This window comes from Acanthochromis polyacanthus, chromosome 9, assembly GCF_021347895.1.
Source record: "Acanthochromis polyacanthus isolate Apoly-LR-REF ecotype Palm Island chromosome 9, KAUST_Apoly_ChrSc, whole genome shotgun sequence".
In the NCBI taxonomy this organism is placed as follows: Eukaryota; Metazoa; Chordata; class Actinopteri; family Pomacentridae; genus Acanthochromis; species Acanthochromis polyacanthus.
The window spans coordinates 38,862,255-38,884,372 of NC_067121.1; the positions used below are offsets into that span (position 1 = coordinate 38,862,255).

Genomic DNA, 22,118 nt, shown 5'->3' on the forward strand with positions numbered 1-22,118 from the left:
TTTTTAAAAAGAGCAAAAATCTTCCCAAAAAAATCTTAAAAATATGTTTAATATTTCTTTTTTCCACCAAAAAAATGTTCAAATATTTCCCAAAAATGTTGAAAATGTGGACATCAGAAGTTATTTAAGATGCATTGTCCTAAAACAAGTCCCTCCATCTGCTGTAACATCACTTGTTCAGTGAGTTTATCTTAAATCAAGTGGGATGAGACATTTTGACTAAAAATAAGACAAACGGACTTGGTAAGAGTTTGAGTTTTTGTAGTGAAGCCGCTTTAGACACTCAAAGAAAAGTCTATCATTACTAATTCTACAATGAAACAATTTAATAACAAATACATTTAACATTTATCAGTTTTAATGTATGTATGCAGGATTTAGTATATCATGTTGAACTAATATGTTTATATATTCCTTTCTAGCTCTTAAATATCTTTATATATTGTGCTAGATTCATTTTTATTACTACTATGTTTTCCCTGTTTTTCTTTATGTTTATTATTCCCTTTCCTTTTTCCTAGGGCGACACCAAATTCCTTGAATGTTGTGTACGTTCTTGGCCATTAAAGCTGATCTTGATCAGTTATGTGTGCATGAAAACATTCAGCTGATGGCAGTGGTGGAAATTTTTCAGATCACAAAGACATTCTAGTCCTGGTTACGAGACAATCACTTCCCAAGAACATTCCCAGTCAGCGCACACACAGAGGAAACTAGCCACTGAAGTATCCTCTAGACCAGGATCCAACTAATAACTCTAACAAAGAGGACAATAAAAACGTGACGTGGTAAAGGTCATAATAAAGTGACATTCAGCTGAAGATGATCTCACTGGACGTCCTTTTGCAGAATATGAGACACAGTCAGAGCCTTGTACTGTACAGAGGAGAAATATTGCATCAATTAGCGCTGTGGACGAGGTGCTCATTTACATTAATTTCAAGTGCATCAATCTGTGGGCCGACCTCTGTCAAAACTGATTTAAAAGCTCCTTGTTTCTCGTGCTGGGACGGTCCTTCTACTTTCCTACACTTTGCTAACACAGCAGCATCAAAGCCAGAGGCTACAAACACATTTTGATAATATTTCTTATGGGAGCTAACACAATAGTCACCTGGAACAAGCACATATTACTCACACTCCACTAAAGGCTCCAGCTGAGAAAGCTAATGTGATTTGTCCATGCATAAAATAAAAGAGAGAGAGAAAGAAAAACAGAGAGGGGGGGAGCAGAGGGAAGGTTATTCAGGCTGAGCACTCACCCTTCGACTCAACATGACAAAACTAATTAAGCCGGCTCATCTGACCTGCTCCCAAAAACCAGGAAACTAATCACGACATCAAAATAATAATTAGGGTTACAGTTGAGCTGAATAACTACAAGAACAATTTGCTCACACTTCCCCATCGAAATAATTAACATGTCGATGGATTCACTGCCACTGCTTCAGTTAATAACTAATAAATACGTCTAACGTTGCATTCAGCCGCCTTTTGGAAATAGCAAAATAAGTTTGGCACCCCATAAACAGCATAAAGAAAGCTGTCATTGCACAGTAAATCTGACTATCCTGCCTAAACCCAAGCTCAAAGTAATGTCAAACATGCCCTGCAGAGTGTAATGACTGGAATGTCTTATAATAAAGAGTGCAAGTGGCTCGCATGTTCCACGCTGTTACTAAGTAGGTACAAAAGGACTTTTTTACTGGAGTAACAATCATTAAACCCCTGAAATGACACGGGTCTCCTTTACTGCAGTGAATAAGCATTAAACTACACATCTCCACCTCGTTTCCCCAGAGTATACACACTGTAGGCAAGCCATTCCAAACCTGCTAGAGATTAATCTGAGCCGTTAAAAGAGCATCAACAGAGGCAGGAAGTAAGAAACACACGCATTCTTTTCCAAAATATGGTTTACTTTTCTCACTTTCTTTAATTCTTGCTTTTCTGTCATTAAATATTGGATGCTTTCACCTCTCCAAGCCCAGAAAAGAGCTCCACAAAAATCAGATAATCTGATATCAGAGATAAACCATGCTCATAAATCTGCAGCACTAAGGCCTGAACATCTGAAGAGGGGTCACTTGTAGACGCTGCGCTGGTTTATAAAAGGTTTGAAACCTCGGCGTTGGACCAAAAAACAGCTGTGGCTTACTAATCCAAAGAAAAATGTTATATTAGAGGGTGTATTCTGGTGTCATACATAAACATTTACCCGTGGTATTTTATACTGAGTAGAACATGAGCACTATTAAAATTTTCTGGATCTTTCTGGAAACCTATCAGTATAATTATTAAAATCCACTGATGACAATTTATCACAGCAGGGTTTGCCAATATTCACCGCAGTATTTCTGCATTATACTAATGTACAGCCAGTGAACCTGGCATGGTTGTAAACTTACATGCACAGATGGGAACCGTTCAGTCATAAATTTAGAGTGTTAAAGCCAAAGCATGAGAGAAAGCACCCACGTTTAACTGTAACTCCTCATCAGTTCACTTCCTGCTCTTCTCTAAAGCGTTTGTCTGGTTGTGAAGTTATGCTAACATGTGCTGATTTGACTGCTATTATTGTGGAGTCAGACCTGGTAAAACAGATGGCTCTTTTGGCATCGTAAACCAAACAGTGTTCTCATTAAGCTATTAAGGCCACAAGCTTCGACCATGCATAAATAAACACACATCTTAAACCCCATCTCCCAAGATTATTGTTGGCAAACCAGCTCTGCTAACATTCAAGTTCAAGGTACTATTAAATATTGGATGTTGTCAACTCTACAGGCCCATAACATTCCTCCAACATAGAAAAAATATCAGATAATCTGATACAAGAGATAAACCACGCTGATAAATCTGCCAGCACTTAGGCTGAACATCTGACAAAGAGTCACAAGAAGATGCTGTGTTGTTTATAAAAGGTTTGAAACCACAATTTTAGACCAAAAACCAACATGAAAGCTCAAAGTTTGGGTGACTAATCCAAAGAAAAATGTGATGTTTACGGGTGTATTCTGGTGTCAAATATAAACATTTAACTGTGGAAGTTTTCTTGATGTTTCTGGTAACATATCAATTTAATAAAACCAACAGATACACAATATACTAATGCCTAGCCAAGGTTGTAAACATACATTCACAGATGAGAACAGTTTAATGATACATTCAGTCGGTGCAGCTACCTACACAGCACCCATGTGCCACTGTAATTCATAACTCACTTCCTGCTGATGTCTGTTTGGTTGTGAAGTTAAGCTAACACGTGCTGGTTTGACTGCATTACTATTATGGTGTCAGACCTGCTAAAACAGATGTTCTTCTGACATCATGAAGCAAACAGTGTTCCCATTAGGATAATATTAAGGCTACAAACTCCACCTATGTAAACACGAACCTTCGACCCAAACTCTGAAGACAATGGTTGGGAAACCATCTCAGCTAACGTCCAAGTTCAAGGTGGCATTAAATATTGGATGTTTACAACTCTTCAGGTGCATAAAAGCACTCCAAAATAGAAAACAAATCAGAGATAAACCATGCTTATAAATCTGCCAGCATGTAGGCCTTAACATCTGACAAAAAGTCACAAGCAAACACTGGTTTGAAACCACAACTTTCGACCGAAGACCAAATTGTAAGCTCAAAGTTTGGGTAACTAATCCAAAGAAAAATGCAATATTTGAGGGTGTATTCTGGTGTCATTTCCTGCTTATGCCTAAAGCGCTTGTTTGGTTGTGAAGTGAAGTTAACACGTGCTGGTTTGACTGCATTACTATTATGGTGTCAGACCGGCTAAAACAGATGGTTCTTCTGGCATCATGGACCAAACAGTGCTCCCATTAGGACATTAAGGCTACAAACTCCACCTATGCAAACACGCACCTTACAGGCTAGCTGAAGAGACTATTGTAGGCAAACCAGCTCAGCTAACGGTCAGGTTTAGGAGGGACAAACTCATTTTATGACACACAAACAAGCCTGGTTTCGCTGAGCCGCTCATCTCTGTAGCTGACCTGTAGTTCAACACTTCCACGGGGCCTACTAGAAATAAAAAATCCGCGCAGTGGTGCCGCCGTACATACCGATGAGAATCCCAGCATCCCAGCTAATCAGCTGCGGCGAGCTCACAAAGTTGGAGGCACGAGGATGCCGTGAAACTAGCAGCACGTGCCGCCGGTTAAGTTAACGTTAGTTTGCAGCAGGTGGAGCACAAAGTTCACCGTTAAAAAGTCCAGACACATACACACACGCACACGCCCGTTAACTCAAAACAACCCGGTTAGTCCCCGGAGCTGGCTATACGTTAGCAACTTCACAAGCAAACCTTAGTTGACCTAGCATGCCGTTTAGCGGGCTAACCTTAGCAAACTAACTTACCGTTAGCTCCCGGAGCTAAATATAAAACATTAACACTTGAAGCACCAAACCGCAGACTGTTGCACCAGTGGGTTTAAAATATTACCTTACAAGCTCCCTGTGACTCTCTGCAGTCCGACAGAGACATTTTTCTGTCTCTGTTGTGGTCGACTAGTTAGCCAAGTTGGCTAACGTTACCTCTGCTAGTTTTTCTCGGCTAGTTTTCCTGTTAATCAGATGTAGCCCCTCTATTAACGGGCACATGCTAGCTAGCTAGCTCGACAACTGACACGGACTCCGCCACTAACACAACAAACAGACGGAGGGAATCGCTACTAACATTGTGCTTCGCCGAGGTTTATATCTCAGACTGGTTAGCAGGGTTAGCAGCCCAGCAGCAAAACGGCTGATCGTAGCCAGTTACCAGCCCAGCAGTTTAACGGCTGTTAGCAGCCCAGCAGTTTAACGGCTGTTGGTAACCAGTTAGCAGCCCAGTAGTTTAACGGCTGTTGGTTAGCATGGTTAGTAACCCAGTAGTTTAAGGCTGTTGGTAGCCGGTTAGCAGCCCAGCAGTTTCACGGCTGTTGATAGCCAGTTAGCAGCCCAGCAGTATAACGGCTGCTGGTAGCCAGTTAGCAGCCCAGCTAACGGATGTTTGGTAGTCAGTTAGCAGCAGCGGCTAGCCGCAGCGAGCCACGCTAGCTGATTGTTCCGCGCATAACTTTGCCGATGTATTTGTGTACTGTCGGCAATGACGGTCACGCACATTTTTGGTGGGCTACTAAATTCAGGTTTTGTTATTTGCTCTACCACAAGCACCGAACTGGAGGCACACTTCTAAACAGCTTTTTGTAGCTCGAGAATTACACATACCTCACTTCCGTAAATGTGCTGCACGTTCAGCCATGTTTTCAGTCCAGTCAACTAGTCGGGGTGTGTGAGCAGCAGACTCCACCGCTCTCTCAAAATGCAACACTATCCTGTACATTTCTGCCCCTGCCAACCGTGCACCCGGTCACACACTACTGGTGTCACCTGGGTTAATTGATGACTGTTTATTCACACTTTTATGACAGATAATACACAGCGTAATTTAACTTTTCTTCGTTTCTTACGCAGTAGAACAGCAATGAGTGACACGAATCAACATGTTTTCATCAAGTTTTAATAGTGTCAGCCAGCAAAAATCAGGATAGATCTTAAAACTTGGAAGTACAGCATTGTGTTGAGCCCCTATCAGCCAACACATGAAGCAACACCATGCCCATACACAAAAATAATGCCTTTAATTGATTAGACTGCTGCTGCTGATGATGATGCTGATTACATACTACAATATGCTGTCTGCAGCTGTACACTTTAGTGAAGAGAGATCCGGATTGCGTGCACATTTTATGAGCAGCTTCCATTTACATGCAGATACATGTGATGTTAAACTGAGTGTTAAAGCATGCATTCTGCCATTTTCTACAAAAACAAAAAAATCTATAGACATCATATTATGAGATCACTCCCTTCTGTGATAAATACCCAAGTGCTGAATCTTGACCAAAATACTATCAGTACTGGTACATTCAAATGCAAAGCAGACGTTTGCGTGAGCATGCCAAGTTGTACGTCTACGGAACAGTGCAAAAACACAAAATTCATTCCTGAGACTAGTCAGCTTTTAGTCCCTTCATAACCTTTTTGATTTTCACCACTTTTAAGTGTCACATTTTGCTCTCCTCACCATTCGTCCGACAATATTCTCTTACAACAGGAAAATTGTGAGATATCTACAGCAAGATGTATTCTGATTCATCAACATGAGTAACACAAGACTCATGGACATACAATATGTGCTCGTTTGGTCAAGGAAAAAAGAAAAAAGAAATATGGCATTCAGTGGAATTTTTAGCTGCACATAATTTAAATTGCTTGGTTCTGAAAACAATCTGACACACGAATACTACAGTGCTAATAGAAATTTAAGAGCTCTTTATACAGATTTGTACAACTTGACAAACCTTCCCAGACACCTTAATTCCCCTGTCAAAGGCCGTCAGGTAGCAGGAAAGATGAGGTCCTCAGCTTGAATGCTTCAAAACTAAAAGTCGAGTGCAAAATAAAAGGCTTTTTGTTTTATTGAACGTTTCTTTCGTCGCTTGCTGCCAAACGCCCGATTAGACGGAGCGCGTCTCCACCTCGATCTTCTCCTCCGACTGTGAGGATTCTGCTTCCTGGTGGCTGACGCTCGGCCGGACCGTGACCAGCGGGCCGCCGCCGTAGATCGAGTGGAGGAAGTTCCACGTCTCCTCAGAGATCTGCCCCGAATCTGCTCCTGTGGGGTCAGAAGGAGTAAACACTCGGAAATCACTAAAGTAAACATACCTCTACAATTGTTCTCTATAATTTGTCTACTTCATGATTCTTAAAATCCCCTAAACCAGGGGCGTCAAACATGAGGCCCACGGGATAAAAAGCGGTCCTCCAGAGGGTCCAATCCGGCCCTCAAAGCGTAAAAATTACAGAGAAACCATTAACTGTAAATTTAAAAAGAATTCTAGATCATAACAAGTTGTTTTAATCATAAAGTAAAATACTAGATTGTTCATTGTTCTGTTGTCATTTTGTGTCTCATTTTTGTCATTTTGTGTGTCATGTTTTCGTCGTTTCGTCTCACTTTTGTCATATTTTGTCCCGTTTCTGTTTTTTTGCCTATTATCGTCTGACTTGTCATTTGTCTCACATTTTTATTGTTTTGTGTCTCATTTTTGTCATTTTGGGTTTCATTTTATGCGTTTTGTCTCTTGTTTTTGTCGTTTTGTGTGTCATTTTTGTCATATTTTGTCTTGTTTTTGTCTTTTTTTGTTGTTTTAATGACAGAGTCGAATCCTCTATGGTTCAGTTCCAGGTGACTAAATGTTGTGTTTCTTCGTAGACACTGTGATCTGGAAGTTGTAATGTGGAAATGATAAACTGAAGTTGAACGTTGCTGAAATTGAATTTGTTTTTCATAAAAAATTCATGTTGTTGATAATGTTTTGTAAAAAGATCTTTCCTTAAATGTGAACATCTTCTGAATGTACTTTTTTGCACTAAAACAAAGGAAAAAATTGGTGATATTTCTAGGTTACTATGCTGTGATTTTACTGGTTCAGTCCATTTGAGATCAAATCAGACTGAATGTGGAACCTGGAGTAAAATGAGTTCGACACCCCTCCCTTAAACAAAGAATCATTCATACGTGAGACAAACAGGGACAAAGTAATATCATACAGCATTAATGGAGAAATATCTGTACCTTGTTTGAGCGTTAAATGGCCGTTCTTGTTTACTGTTATCTTGGAATTATCAATGGGTCCCGGTGGATCTTAAAAAAAAAAAGAAACAAAAAAGAAAAGACAATTACTTGTTCAAATATATACAACATTCCTCAGAGATATATCCTCAATCTAAGCGTTTCAAAGAGCGGCGATGTTAAAATGTCAAATGTTTTCTGTCTGCTCCCCATTTGCTGCAGAGAGAAAACAAATATCAGAGGAGCACAAGTCAGAGGGAAGAAAGACGTTCGCCGACATGCCAGATGAGCCGTTATAAATAGATATGACAATACAAAGCCAGGCACGCCAGAAAAAATGAGAACAAGCGGAATAAAAATGAAATACATTCTGACTCTTCATTTTGCTCTGGCAGCAGAGAAACCAGACTCGGGGGACCAGAGCGAGTTCTTTGAAGATGAATCAAGAGGAGAAACGGGACTCCTCGGGTTTCTTTTGAACACGAGCTGATCACCAGAGAATTTAGATTCTCAGCAGAAAAATAACGCATCCACAAACATATACAAGCTAGTTTTAAAAGACAAATGTGAGATTAAAATAAACGACAAATCAGCAGCAGATATAAAATGCAGCTGTCACATGGGAGACATTTAACCTTTTTAATCAGACATTTAATCAGGACTGGGGGTGGAAAGGAGAGACTTCTGTCCAATTACCATTGTCTTTTCCTTTGACAAAGCCCTCCCACTCACGAAACCACTGCATGCTGATGCAGTATATGACCACCGGAGACTCCTCCTCCTGGAACGCCTTGTTCAGCTACAGAGAGGACAGAGAGGAAGTGGGGGAGGAGAGAGCGGTGGAGACAAGAGGGAGGACGAGGAGGGATGGGGGGGTAGGAAAAAAATTAAGTGAGGATGAAAGGATCGAGAGGAGAGGAGATGGAAAAGCTAATCAATTCTCTCTGGTAGTTATTCCAATTAGAAAGCAGTCTTAACACCACACTGCACCAATTTCATCTTTCTTGGAAATGACACAGTCACTGCTCTTCTTGTTAGCTTTTACTGGAGCTTTTTTTTCCCCTCTTTGCGCATCATTTATCTCTCCTCTGAGCAGCCATTGTGTGAGTGGGCACACTGAGCAGGCAATAACAGCTGCATCTGTCCCAATGCATTAATGATAAGGCTTTCATCGGGCTAAAACCTCTCATCTCCTGCCGGGGTGAAGAGCCCCGACACATGCAGCCCATCAGCTGCTTAAACAGACGGCAGACACACAGAGCTTTATCACTGAAACCAGTTTCATCTTCTCCACAGCCTCTCAGGAGGAAAAAAAAAACCCACTCTCACCCTGACAAACATGTCCAGCTCCGACTTGCGCCGTTTCTCCAGTTTTTCTATCTCGATCTGGCAGGTGTGGCAAACGTACAGGTGGTTGACAGCCGGTCCTCCTCCGTACCTGCAGGGAAACAGGAAGCACAAACTGATGAAACCAACTCCACAGAAAGGAAATTGGAAATTAGGGATGTCGTGATATCGGCATAAAACTGTAATATCGGTCAATATCGTTGCTGTTTGTTTTGCCCATCATGTAAACCGATAAAATAAAGCCTGGATTTATGTAACAGACTCATAGAGGGAGGGAGGGAGAATGTGAGTTTGAGACAATTAAAAAAAAAAAAAAGGCAGATATATGTCATTTTTCCCATAAGTTCAGTTGAAGTAGTTTTCTTACTTTCAGAGACAATGTTTCCATCTGAGAATACATCCAATGGAGCATCACAATAAAATGAGGCATGATGTGTTAATTCCCCCACAGGAGATATGTGATGTTACCTAAAATTAGTTAAACAGCCCACAGATATCGGTATCGGAAATTGAGAGTAGGACGGTATCGGCATATCGGTTATCGGCAGAAAAGCCGATATCAGACATCCCACTGGGAATATCTGAAGCCTGCAGCTCCTCTGGCAGCGGGTCGGCCTACCTGCTGTACAGGTGATCCCACACGTTCTGAGGCAGCATCACCACCAGGTCGTCGATCAGATTTGCTTTGTTGGGCGGCACGCCTGATGGAACAGAGAAACCTCCATCAGACTTTAGAGACATTAATTACACACAGTTGCAGATCAGAGGTGAAAGCGTGGTTACTGATAGTCTGTTAAACAATACAAGAAGTATGGCAAACACATCTGTTAAATGCAGCAGTGTCCAACTCAAACAGTAGATCTTTTAATGGTGTCCTTCATTAGAAACTCAGAATTCTTGCATTATTTAGTCAGACGCCCTGAAACAGTTGAAGTTTCCAAAAAGTAGTTTTCTACAGCCGAATTCAGTTTAATCAATTCATTTATTTTCAATCCTTTTAAACGCTTGGGACTCCCTGAAGAGTCCTGACAGTCACTTTGGGAATCGCTGCTCTGATAATGCACACCAGAAAAATAATTAATAACTGTTAATGGGGGAAACGATGACAAGCTGTTCTAAAATTTAACAGTCAGACTGCAGATATGAGGGATTCAGTTCCATCCATCCACAGTTTCACCTCAGATATCCACATCATCGCGTTTCCGAGCACGAATGACATCACCCTCTCATCACTGATATCTCCAGTTCACCTGCAGACACCTGAATTAGGACGTTTCCAGTTTCAGATATCTGCAGTTTAATTCTAACTGGTCGTAATTCTACTTCAGGATGTCTTTAATTCTCCTCCATTCCAGCCACGCACACTGACCTTTCAGATATCTTTAATTACGTTTTAACTGGACATTGTGGAGATGTCAAACTGGAATTATGACGTGTCAGAATGTAATTACAGATATCTTGAATTAGAGTTTTGACCCGGTTAACCTGCACTGATATCATCTCTGCTCCTGTACCTGACCAGATTCTTATTATGGGCTTACAGCTGCAAACAACCTGTAGGTGTTTAAAAGATCAAACACATTCCCTGCTGTCACTGTAGACTCACAGCTTCTTCAAAAACTTCATACAGTGCCTCAGGGCTCTGTATTAGATCCCCTTTTATTCATTATTTATGTCAATGATCTGGGTCTAAATGTGTCAGATGTTAATCTGTGTTTCTATGCTGATGACACAGTTATTTACAGCTGTGGATCAACTCTTGTTCAGGCTGTTGAATACCAGCAGAAAGCCTTTTTTGCTGTCCAGCACTCATTACTTGACCTGAAACTTGTTCTCAATGCAGACAAGACCAAGCCGATGCTGTTCTTGAACTCTAGGAAGTGTCCACAAATTGTTCCCTCAGTGTTCATACTGGAGGGAAATTAAATGGGTGGTTCAGGTGTATAAATACCTGGATGTCTGGATTGATGACTCCTTCACTTTCAAGCCACATGTGGAGAATCGTTTGAAGAAGCTGACGGCTAAAACTTGGTTTTTATTTTCAAAATAAGTTGTGTTTTCGTTTTAGTGTAAAAAGCGGCTTGTTGCTGCAACTTTTTTGTCCGTGTTGGATTATGGAGATCTTTTGTATATGAATGCTTCCGCTCAAAGTCTTTGAATGGTTGACACTGTTTACCACGCTTTGTTGAGGTTTATTACGAACTGTAAAGTGTCAACACATCACAGAGTTCTACTCTTGGGTGGGATGGCAGCTTTAGCCACCAGAAGGATCCATCACTGGTATACTTTCATATAAGGCAATACTTGGACTACTGTCACCTATATATGCTCCTTAACGGCACAGAAAAGTTCTGATCTTCACTCCCTGGGTTCACGAGATCATCTGTTGCTTTCAGTTCCGTGTGTTCGTACTGAACTGGGTAAAAAGGCTTTTGCTTATTGTGCACCTTCTGCCTGGAATATGTTGCAGGAAGACTGGAAATTATCTGAGTTCATCTCATTGAGGGCCTTTAAATCCAAACTGTGAGTTCTTGAGGCCGTTTCCACAGCATGCACTTGTTTTTTTTTTTTAACTTGCTTGTAATTTTTTCCCTGTATTTTAATAATGTTTTAACTGTAACTTTATAAATGTGCTTTGTACTTGATGCTGCCCATCTCTGTCAGGACTCGATTGAAAAAGGAGGTTCTTAATCTCAACGGGATAAATAAAGATTCAATTTAAAAAAAAACATTATGTTCAGTTTCACCTGAGGCCTGAGAATAAAAGAGCCTTACTGGATCTTTTCCTCTTCTCTGCTAACAGAAGAATGAAGAATCAACTTGACAAAAAGAAGCAAAACCTCCCTTTGAAGTGTGAGAGGGAATGCTGTCCTGTTTCTGTTCAAATCAAAAATCCTCAGCGAGGACAAAAAGCAATAAGCTGTTTGGACGCAGCGTAAAGAAAAAGACAGATCGACCTCGGAGCTTTTTCTGAAGAAACGGTCTCACGTACCTCCATGCGGACACAGGAAGTCATCGTTGGAGATGGGGCCCGGCTCAGCGAAGGTCTTGAACTTGTTCAGCCACTGTCTGGAGACGTAGAACTGCAGGAGGCTGGGCTCCATCATACTGAACAAACCCGACACCCTCCTGCGTTCCTTCACAGCGTCCTCGTTGCTCTTTCTGCCACGGAAGCAGAACACGCATTAATCAGCATCGCAGCCGGAAGATCAAAAGTAAGACGCAAGGTAGAAAATCACAGCAGAACCATGAGTTTTAAAATGCTCCACAGATAAAGGAGAGGCCGTCCACGAACGTTTAACCCTCTGAAACAACAAGAGACACCATCTATCAGAGCCAGAAGCTATAGCAGGGTTTCTGCAGAAATCAGTCAAATTTAATGCTTTTTAAGGCCATGTTAATGTTATACCGTAAAAATTATAATCCCACGATTGTGAACTCCACAAGTTACACGTTTTTTTTGTAAAAGATGATTTTTATTTGAAAACTGTTCCTACTTTTCACTATTTCTGAGAGACAAAAAGGAAACACAAAAGTGAGAAACAAAACGACAAATGCATGAGACAAATGACAAAACTCAGACAAAAAATAACAAAAATGAGACACAAATCAACAAAAGTGAGAAACAAAATGATAAAACATGACAAATGATACGAAACAAAACAAAAAAAAAGAGACAAAAAGTTTGCCAAAGGTTACAAAGTGACAAAACAATGGACAAACGACAAAAAATACAAAAGCAAGAAACAAAATTACCAAAACAATAGACTAACAACACTACCAAGACGAAGAACACAAAAAACAAAGAACGATACACAAAACAACAAAGAACGATACACAAAACAACAAAATAAGATTAAAAATAAAACAACAAAGAACGATACACAAAACAACAAAGAACGATACACAAAACAACAAAATAAGATTAAAAATAAAACAACAAAGAACGATACACAAAACAACAAAGAACGATACACAAAACAACAAAATAAGATTAAAAAATAAAACAACAAAGAATGATACACAAAACAACAAAAATTAGATTAAAAAACACGAGACAAATAAAAACACGAAACAACAAAAATGAGAAACCAAACGACAAAAGCACGAGACAAACAACAAAAACAACAAAAACAGGACAAAATATGACAAAAATGAGACAAACGACTAAAGAACAATGATCAATCTAGTATTCTACTTTATGATCCAAACAGCTTGTCATGGTCTAGAAATTATTTTGAATTTACACTTTTACTAATTTAGAATCTGCAGTTAATGTCTTCTCTGGAGGACCGCATGTTGGACACCCCAGCCATAGGGGTATAAACTTTTACACTGCAGTGAAAAATGAGTCCATGGAGAGTAAAAATACAGCCAATGAAATGCATGGGGTGTTTAATCTGAGTGCGCTTCTTACTTATAAAAGAGCACATAAGCCTCAGCGTTCTGGACGCAGGACTCCGACACCTCGGTCACACTCTGGTCATCGAATTCATACCACAGATTGTTGACGTCGTTCCTGCAGTAGGCGATGTAGTGGCCACCTGGGACGAGACGGAGGAATGTGTTAGAGCGGCATTCACAAATCTAACCAGTACATGTGAATTTTATCTCCAGGCTGATGAAAGCAGGGCTCTCCGTGTGCCAACCGGTGGCAGCTGCCCCGGCCTCATGCAGGAACTCACTGCTGGCAGTGCCGTGGTGGCAGATGACGGACAGCAGGTCGTAGTTGGTGGTCTGGGCGGAGCTGTCTTTGGCCAGGAAAGGCTGCAGGTCCAGGCCTTCGAGCGGGAACGAGACGTGGGTGCTGATCTTGGTGGAGAACATCAGCTCGTGTCTGAAGCGCTTCAGGTGAATGCACAGGATCTGCAGCAGAGCGACGCAAAGTTCTCATTTTAGAAACCTCACGTTTGGAGATACAGCTGCATGCAAAATGATTCAACCCCCTGATATTTGTGACATTCTGCCTCAGTGAGCAACATTCCAGCTGAAGACGACTAAACCACATCAGAGGTGAACAGTTTGTTTATTGAAAAATAAACCAAAGAAAAAAATCAAGATTTAATTCAGAATACATCCAAAATGTAAACGTTTTTACAAAAAGCAGGTTGTAGAATGATCCAACCCCGATGAGGCTGAATCTTCAGCAGCCTTTAAATGCAATGACCTTCCTTCCTTCATTATTTCCTTTTTCCTTCCTTCTTTCCTTATTCTTTCCTTCATTCCCTCCTTTCATCCTTCTTTATTCCTTCCATCCTTATTTCTTTCCTTCCTTCCATCTTTCCCTCCTAATTTCCTTCTTTCCATCCTTCTTTATTGCCTTCCTTCCTTTCTTTCTTCCGTCCTTTCTTCCTTTCATCCTTCCTTTCTTTGTTCCTTCCTTCCATCTTTCCCTCCTAATTTCCTTCCTTTGTTTCTTCCTTCCATCCTTTGTTCCTTCCTTCCTTTCTTTCTTCCTTCCATCCTTTGTTTCTTCCTTCCATCCTTTGTTCCTTCCTTTCTTTCTTTTTCCTTCTATCCTTTCTTCCTTCCATCCTTTGTTCCTTCCTTTCTTTCTTTTTCCTTCTATCCTTTCTTCCTTCCATCCTTTCTTCCTTCCTTCCTTTCTTTCCTCCTTCCATCCTTTCTTCCTTCCTTCCTTCCATCCTTCCTTCCTTCCATCCTTCCTTCCTTCCATCCTTTCTTCCTTCCATCCTTTCTTCCATCCTTTCATCCTTTGTTCCTTCCTTCCTTCCTTTCATCCTTTGTTCCTTCCTTCCTTCCATCCTTTCTTCCTTCCTTCCATTCTTTCTTTCTTCCTTCCTTCCTTCCATCTTTCCCTCCTAATTTCCTCCCTTCCTTCCTGTAGATGGAGGTATCGTCTCTAACAAGCTTCTTGCAGCTCCTTGGTCATTTCAGTCCACTCCTCGTTGACGATGCTCTCTAGCTCAGCGATGTTCTCAGGCCTACAGTCCTCATTATTATATGTATATGATTATATATTATACACCACGGGGGTTGAATCATTTTGCATGCAACTGTATTCTGCACTAAGAGTTCTGTTTCTTTACAGTGTGATTGACTGGAAATGTCCGCGTACCTCTGGCAAGCTTTGCATTTTACAGAACTTGACTCCGTTTCGTAATCTGAGAGGAGAAAAAGACAAAGGAGATGGAGAATCATCACAGGTTGCAGTCATTCTATAATGTTTGGTCCGGTTCAGTGCTCAGCAAAGCCGTCCAGATTACTCACTTCTTGCATTTTTCACAGCTGTACATGTTGTCTCCTAGAAAATAACAAACCCACAGTTACTGACACATCAATCCGAATGTTTGTGTTAGCAGGACACATTTTGCCGCCCACTTGCTTTACCCTTTAGTTCGTCTCTGGCAAAGAAAGCAGCGAGGCAGTCTTGTAGCGTAACCACTGGACCCCAGAACCAGCTAGAGAAGAAACAAACAGAGGAGTGAATTCTACACAGACACGGCCATTCACTAGAGCCGATGTAAACAAACAGACGTGGTGATACTCACCTCTTGATGTACTCCATGACAAACGCTATCCAGCCCTGTGGGGCGTAAGCTTCCACACAGGAGCCGGCCTTCACCAGGGAGGTCTGGTGGGTGGAGGAGTGGAGCTTGGCCAGGTCTTCCTTCCCCGGGATGGGCAACGAAATGTCCTGGAAGTTCTCCAGAGTCACGGACACCTGCCAGCCACACAGAGAGGAAAGCTTCAGCGAAGGAGTGAAGCCAGGAACCGTCACCGTCTAGCAGATTATTATTTAACCGTGGTGTCGTCCTGCAGGTCGAAACTGACCCGTTCTAAAGTTTGAAATGTTGCCACACTGAAACTTGTGATGTCCACATTTTTGGAAAATTTTTGAACATTTTTTGATGGAAAAAAGAAACAAAGTGTTTCTTAAGAACATTCACCAAAAAAAAAAAATCAGCCTAAAACCAGCGAAATTGATTTTTTTTTAATGAATGTTATAAAAGAATATATTAGAAGTTTTACTGATATTTTTAGATATTTTTTTGAAGATTTTTTACTAATTTTTTGAAACTATTTACAAGAATTTTCTTGCCAAATTTGGGGGATTCTTTTTTTTAAATTAAACTTTCAAGAAAAACTTTTAAGGAATTATTGGAATTTTCTTCCTGAAGATTTTGCAAATTTTCAGAAATTTGGGGAATTTTTTTGCTGAATTTTTTTACTTTTTTCAAACAAAGAAACAATATTTTTTTGGGGTGTCCATAAGAGAAGACAACAGGAGGGTTAAATTATTTAATAACTGATTAACGATTAATCACTAGCATCCATATTTGCTACACATCAAATCCCAGATATGAATCCATTTGTTTGAGACTGTCAGTCGTAGCGATGGAACAGACTGCTTATTTCACTCAAACATCTTCTAGCACATTAACCCTGCTGTTGTCTTCATTTACGGGCACCAAAAATATTTTTTTTAACATTTTTAACATTTCTTTTCTTCCACCAAAAAATGTTCAGAGATTTCCCAAAAATATTTAAAATGTGGACATTAGAAGCTTCACTGACATTTTTTTTTTTTTTTCCACATTTTCTAACTTCTAAATCTGGTCAATTTTGACCCGCAGGACGACACGAGGGTTAACATCGCTGTATTTACATGCTAATCTGATAAAACATGACTGTCCAGTGGCATACTCTTGTTCCCTGAGACTCTGTCACTCTCTCAGCAATCCCATAATGTCAACGCATAAAGGGAACAACACAGACTGAAGAGCGGCACTAACCCGATCGCAGGTGAGGCACTGAACTGAGCTGACGATGGTCCCGTCGAACACGTCTGAGATGACGCTGCGATATTTCTTCTGACGCTTGTTCTTTGGTGGACAGAACGTGGTCACCGCTGAGGGAGGGCAGAGAGAAACATGAGAACAGTGACTTCCAGTACAGTAAGTCTGACACCAGAGTCAGCAAAGACAGTCTGAGGATCCCGTTACCTTCCTAACCTCCTAACGTTTTGAACTTTCAGCCCGGACATGCCGCTGACAGACAGAGCTGCATACCTTTCTTGTGTGCAGGGTTCAGACTGGGCCAGCCGGAGGTGGCTTTGGGCGGGCTGCTGGACATTTTGGGGACGTGTCCCTCCATGGGGACTGGACTCTGCGGTCTTGTTGTGTTGCACATTTGGATATCTGGAAAGCAATCTGGAAGAGAGAGAGAGAGAGCCAAGTTTGTGAGACTCTTAAGGTCATAAATTTCACACTGAATATGAAAAAGCCAAGAATGCAATCAAGTAAATTGAAACCATGACAGGGAGTGAGGTCCTGCGTTTCTCTTCAACATGTTTACCTGATGTTCTGCTCTGAGCCTTGATGGCTCCTTGGCTGCTGATGATGGGCGTCGTCTCGGTGGTGGTGTCAACGTCTTTGTCGATGTCCGCTCCGGTGCTTCCCCCCATAACGCCGGTAACCCCGGAGCGGTACAGGTCGTTAATCATGTTCTTCTCTTTCTGCCACTCCCTGTTGGCTTGGATCTCGTCTGGCTCAGGAATCAGCATCTCCGCCTCGTTGGTGTCGTCCATCATCACGTTTCCACCCTGCAGCTCGTTGTCGGCCCTCTCGCTGCTGCCGCAGGACTCGCATGACTGGAAGTCATCTGACTGGCTGTGGCTGTCCTCCTCGGAGCAGTCGTCCAAGGAGATGCCGTTGGATTGGTCGTAGGGCTCAGCTAGCAGCTCCTTCAGCTCCTCGTGAAGTTGATCCATCAGGCAGCGCAGAAACTCCTGTGAGTCCTGGAGATCAAGTGGGGATAACGCTAAACATGACACTGCAAAAACTCAAAGTCTCACCAAGTCTGTTTGTCTTACTTTTAGTCAAAATGTCTCATCCCACTTGATTTAAGATAAAGGGATGCGTTTTAGGACTCTTAAATATCCTGTTACGTAACAATCTTGAAATTATCTCGTTTTAACCGTCCTGCGGGTCAAATTGATCTGTTTTAGTTTGAAAATGTGGAGAAAAAAAAATGTTCACAGTGAAAATAACTTTGATGGAAAATAACAAATATTTAAAAAATACTTCTTTCAGAACATTCTGGGGGGGAAAAAAAAAACAACCAAAATCCAGCGAATTTCACTGGATTTTGGTTGATTTTTTTTCCAAATGTTCTTAAAGAAAATGTTAGAAGTTTTACTGATAAATGTGGAATCACTTTAGAAATTTTTAGGATTTTTTTGGAAGATTTTTATTCTTTTTTCAAAAATATTTACAATTTATATATATATTTAAATTTTTTAGTTCTTGCCAAATTTGGGAATTAAAAAAAAATAATTAAACTTTTCAGGGAAACTTTTAAAGAAATTTTCTTTGTGAAGATTTTGCAAGGTTTTTTTTATAAATTTGGGGATTTTTTTTGCTGAATTTTTGGATTTTTTTCAGACAAGGGAACAGCATTTTTTGGTGTCATAAATGAAGAAAACAGGAGGGTTAATACACCTAATTTTGACAATCCTGGTAAAACAGAGCTTAAAATAAGTTTTCCAGCTAATTTTAAAATCTCAATATTCTAAATATCACATCTTATTTCAAGAAATCTCACCAAGTCATTTCTCACTTGTTCTATTGGCAGATTTTTTCACTTATTTCAAGGGAAAAGTTCCTTGAAATAAGTTTTTTCTCTTGTTTAGAGAGGAGCATTTTTCCAGTGTAGCTGCAGTTATTTCTAGTAAAATCAAAGAGTTGTTCTGTTTTTTACATCTCTGAATAAAACTTCAGAATATAATGGAGTTTGACAGATGCAGTAAAGCTACAGAAACCGCTGCACCTCCTTGTTTATCCCAATCCTGGATCACAGAATCCGAAACCAAAAGCCTGTGAATGTTTAATCAAACTTAATGAACCTCAGACATCCAATCTCCGTCCTCTGCCGGGAGCTGGAACGTTCACTCCACTCAAAGCGCTGCTAAACCCACGGCTGTGCAGCCCAGCGTGGCGTGACAAATGAATATTCCTCAGTTAACTCCTCTGAACAAACACTGGCAAGCCGAGAGGAAACAGGCTCTTTTATCATTTCACCGTTCAAGCTTATAAAACCCTCATTTACGGACGCTGGCCAAAGACAACGAGTGCTTCAGCTTAACGTCTCCTGAAATCCATTATGTGTAAAAACCTTGCTTTAAAGCTCCACCTGGACTCAAATCAAGCAATTTACCTCTAGGCCTAATGTGTGGAACTGTGTGTGTCAAAGTACAAAGCTTCAGTAACTGAGGTTTATCTGACTGAGTGATAGGAGCAAGAGGTAAAGTAATTTCTGTAAAGAAATGAGAATGGAGTGATATGGAGCAGAAAAGAAACAGCAGAGACTGTGTCAGAGTCTGGGACAACTAAACGGTCTGAGGCCAGACCAGCAACAACCCCAGCTCACTACAAGTCCATACGATATTAAAAAGCAAGAGAAAAGAACCCATGAGACAAACATTTTGGAATGACCTTGAAACGCCCAAATATCACAGAAGTTAAGGCAGAAATCCACGTGTTGGACTCACAGCAGCTGGTCCAGTTTTTAACATGTGATAAAAACAAACAGGAAGTCCTCGGCGCACGACATCATCGACCTACGCCGTTTCATCGTGATGTGGAACTAGTTGATGAACGGATGAATACACCTCCTGTCAAAAGTTTTAGGACACTGTCTCATTCAAATAAAGTAGAACCTGTCCTACAACTTTTGACAGGGGGTGTATCTACCAAATTTGGTACACATATGCAGCACATCAGGCTGAACAAAAAAGTCAGTGACAGCCACATTCCAAACCCAACAGGAAGTGAGCTATTTTGTGTTGAATGTCAGATTTTGCCCATTTTTCATTTTTTTCTAGAGCAAACTCCTCCTAGGGGGAAACTCTAATTCACCTCAAATTGGGCCAGTACATACAGGAGGCCTTAATGACCCAAAGTTATTAAAATCTTTTTCCAAAGTCAAAGGGCGTGTCCGTGGCGGCCTCTGGAATTTGGATCCTTCTCCATGAAATTTCAAATGCTGTGTAAATGCCCTGAACATGCTCCAATCTGCCTGAAACTTTACATGTATGATCAGAGTCCTGCCCTGATCACATCCATATGATGAAATACACCCCCTGTCAGAAGTTGTAGGACAGGTTCTACTTTATTTGAATGAGACAGTGCCCTAAAACTTTTGACAGGGGGTGTACGTCATCAAGCGGCGCTATCAGACGGCTTTGTTTCCATTCTCCGGTTGTACGCCACCTCGGACTGAGCTACATTCACTGACTTTTCACCTTCATTATGAACATTGCACATTTGTTTCATCACCTGCTGAGAGTATCCTCTGAACATGGGGTTTATGGCTTTGATCCCCTGGAACAGGTTGGTCGGGACGACGTAGGAGGGCCTGCACAGAGAGAAAACGACAGCCTGATTAAAAAATACTTGATGTTGAGATGGAAATTTAACAGCTGCTGCTACAAAAATGTTGTTGCACTCAGGGATAGTCCAGCAACCATTTCATTGAACTCTGCAGTCAAACACCTGTTTTTGTGCCACAGGTCCGACACCAGCTTCTGGTAGCTTTTGCAGAGAGCAGGTTTCTTATCCGTCCTCACCAGGCCGCCACATTCAAGAAAGAACTGCGTCAAGGGCGGGCTGCAGATGGGAAAAAAAAAAAAAAAAAAAAGATTACATCCTACGTAAGAACAAACAAGGCTACATGTACATCCTCCATTGACAGAAGAGTTATTGTTTGGTTACCGTTACCAAAAAGACAGGAATGGAATTCAAAAAATGAAGATAAACATCAATAAGATAAACCGCATGGGACTGTGGACAGTTAGAAGAATCTGCTGTGTTTACAAATGGATTTTTGGATCCTCTAACATCAGCTCATCATTTGAGATTCAGATCGTTTCCTTCTATTGTACTCACAGAGGTCAGACAACAGAAAATGATTAATGAGAGAGGAGGTTTGGAGTGGTTTAAGGTCAACATTTCTTCATAATGCTGCCTTCTGTCTGGATTTTTATTCATTCCATTTCATTAAATTTGAATTACACTTGTAGAGTGATATCACACGCTCCCAGAGCTTCTGTCGAACGCTAAAAAAAAAAAGCAAAAAACACTCTTCACTCAGCCGAGAGTTAAAGGACATCAGAGTAAAAAGAAAAAAACAGCTGAGGGGATTTTATTTTGATGGATTCAGAATGGACAGGAATCTGCAAGAAAGAGACAAACTCCAGAATGAATAAGGCATGGAGTGTTCCTTCCCCTGGCAAGACAGAAGTCCTTCGGAGTGAATAACGACCCGACAGTAACGGAGGGAAGCACACAAACAGCACACATCAAAGCAAAGTTTCAGGAAAACGTCCCTCCTTCTGCAGCTGCGTGACTCACTTCCTCCTATTTTTGGAACGTGATTTAGATTGCAAATTTTGACCCACATCTTCCCCCGTTTTGACTAGTATCCAGACTTGGCATCATCTGTTTAATTTAAGAATTTACCAGCCCGTGGGTGGAGGGGATTAGAAAGGAGGACAGGGGTTTGCTGCGCTTTGACAAACAAAAGAAAAAGGTAGAGCAACAGAGATGTCTTGGAGCTCTGCTGCAGAGCTCCAGTTTAAATGACCACACTAACAACCGAACGTAAACAGCGAAGCAGACAGACGGGCACTTCAAGAAACAATGAAAGATGTGGCAGACTGGAGGAGAAACTGTAAAGGGAGACATAAAAAGACAGAGTAGTAAAGGAGGAGAAGCAACAGAAGAAATGTAGAGAAAGAGTTGGTGCTAATTTGTACCAGTAGACCCTACAGGGAACTACAAAAGGCCATTTCTGCCGTCTCAAATGGTGCAGTGCAGCAAATTTGCACTCAGCCGTCACTCTCCCAAATGAGCACCGCCGTGGTCGTTTCTCACCGTCAACGAGAAGCAGGAGGGCAGCGAACAAAACAACAACCGGCTGCTGGGAACAAGCAGGTTAAAAGAGTGAGCAGAAAGGAGTCACAGGGGTGATATGATTTAGGGTGATATGGGATGGTGTGGGGTGATGTGGAGAGATGTGGGGTGGACGGGAGTCAGAGGGGTGATGTGGGGTGATGTTGGGTGATATGGAGTGATGTGGGGAGATGTGGGGCGATGTGGGGTGGACA

The 22,118-nt window shown here is 41.2% G+C and overlaps 1 protein-coding gene across 1 annotated transcript in view; it reads right to left on the reverse strand.

Moving 5' to 3' along the window:
- Positions 1-5,508: 5,508 nt before the first annotated feature.
- usp33 (ubiquitin specific peptidase 33) overlaps positions 5,509-22,118 on the reverse strand; it is a 36,085-nt gene continuing 19,475 nt past the window's right edge. Inside the window, exons 8-24 of the mRNA XM_051952916.1 lie at positions 20,506-20,619; positions 20,290-20,368; positions 17,309-17,750; positions 17,023-17,163; positions 16,747-16,862; positions 15,502-15,674; positions 15,341-15,411; positions 15,221-15,254; positions 15,069-15,114; positions 13,675-13,855; positions 13,407-13,533; positions 11,982-12,151; positions 9,609-9,690; positions 8,972-9,080; positions 8,339-8,441; positions 7,646-7,714; positions 5,509-6,682 (exon numbers count right to left, since the gene is read on the reverse strand). Of these exons, the coding sequence (XP_051808876.1) occupies positions 6,525-6,682; positions 7,646-7,714; positions 8,339-8,441; positions 8,972-9,080; positions 9,609-9,690; positions 11,982-12,151; positions 13,407-13,533; positions 13,675-13,855; positions 15,069-15,114; positions 15,221-15,254; positions 15,341-15,411; positions 15,502-15,674; positions 16,747-16,862; positions 17,023-17,163; positions 17,309-17,750; positions 20,290-20,368; positions 20,506-20,619 (2,215 nt within the window). The 3' untranslated portion in view covers positions 5,509-6,524. The remainder of the gene's footprint in view (positions 6,683-7,645; positions 7,715-8,338; positions 8,442-8,971; positions 9,081-9,608; positions 9,691-11,981; positions 12,152-13,406; positions 13,534-13,674; positions 13,856-15,068; positions 15,115-15,220; positions 15,255-15,340; positions 15,412-15,501; positions 15,675-16,746; positions 16,863-17,022; positions 17,164-17,308; positions 17,751-20,289; positions 20,369-20,505; positions 20,620-22,118) is intronic.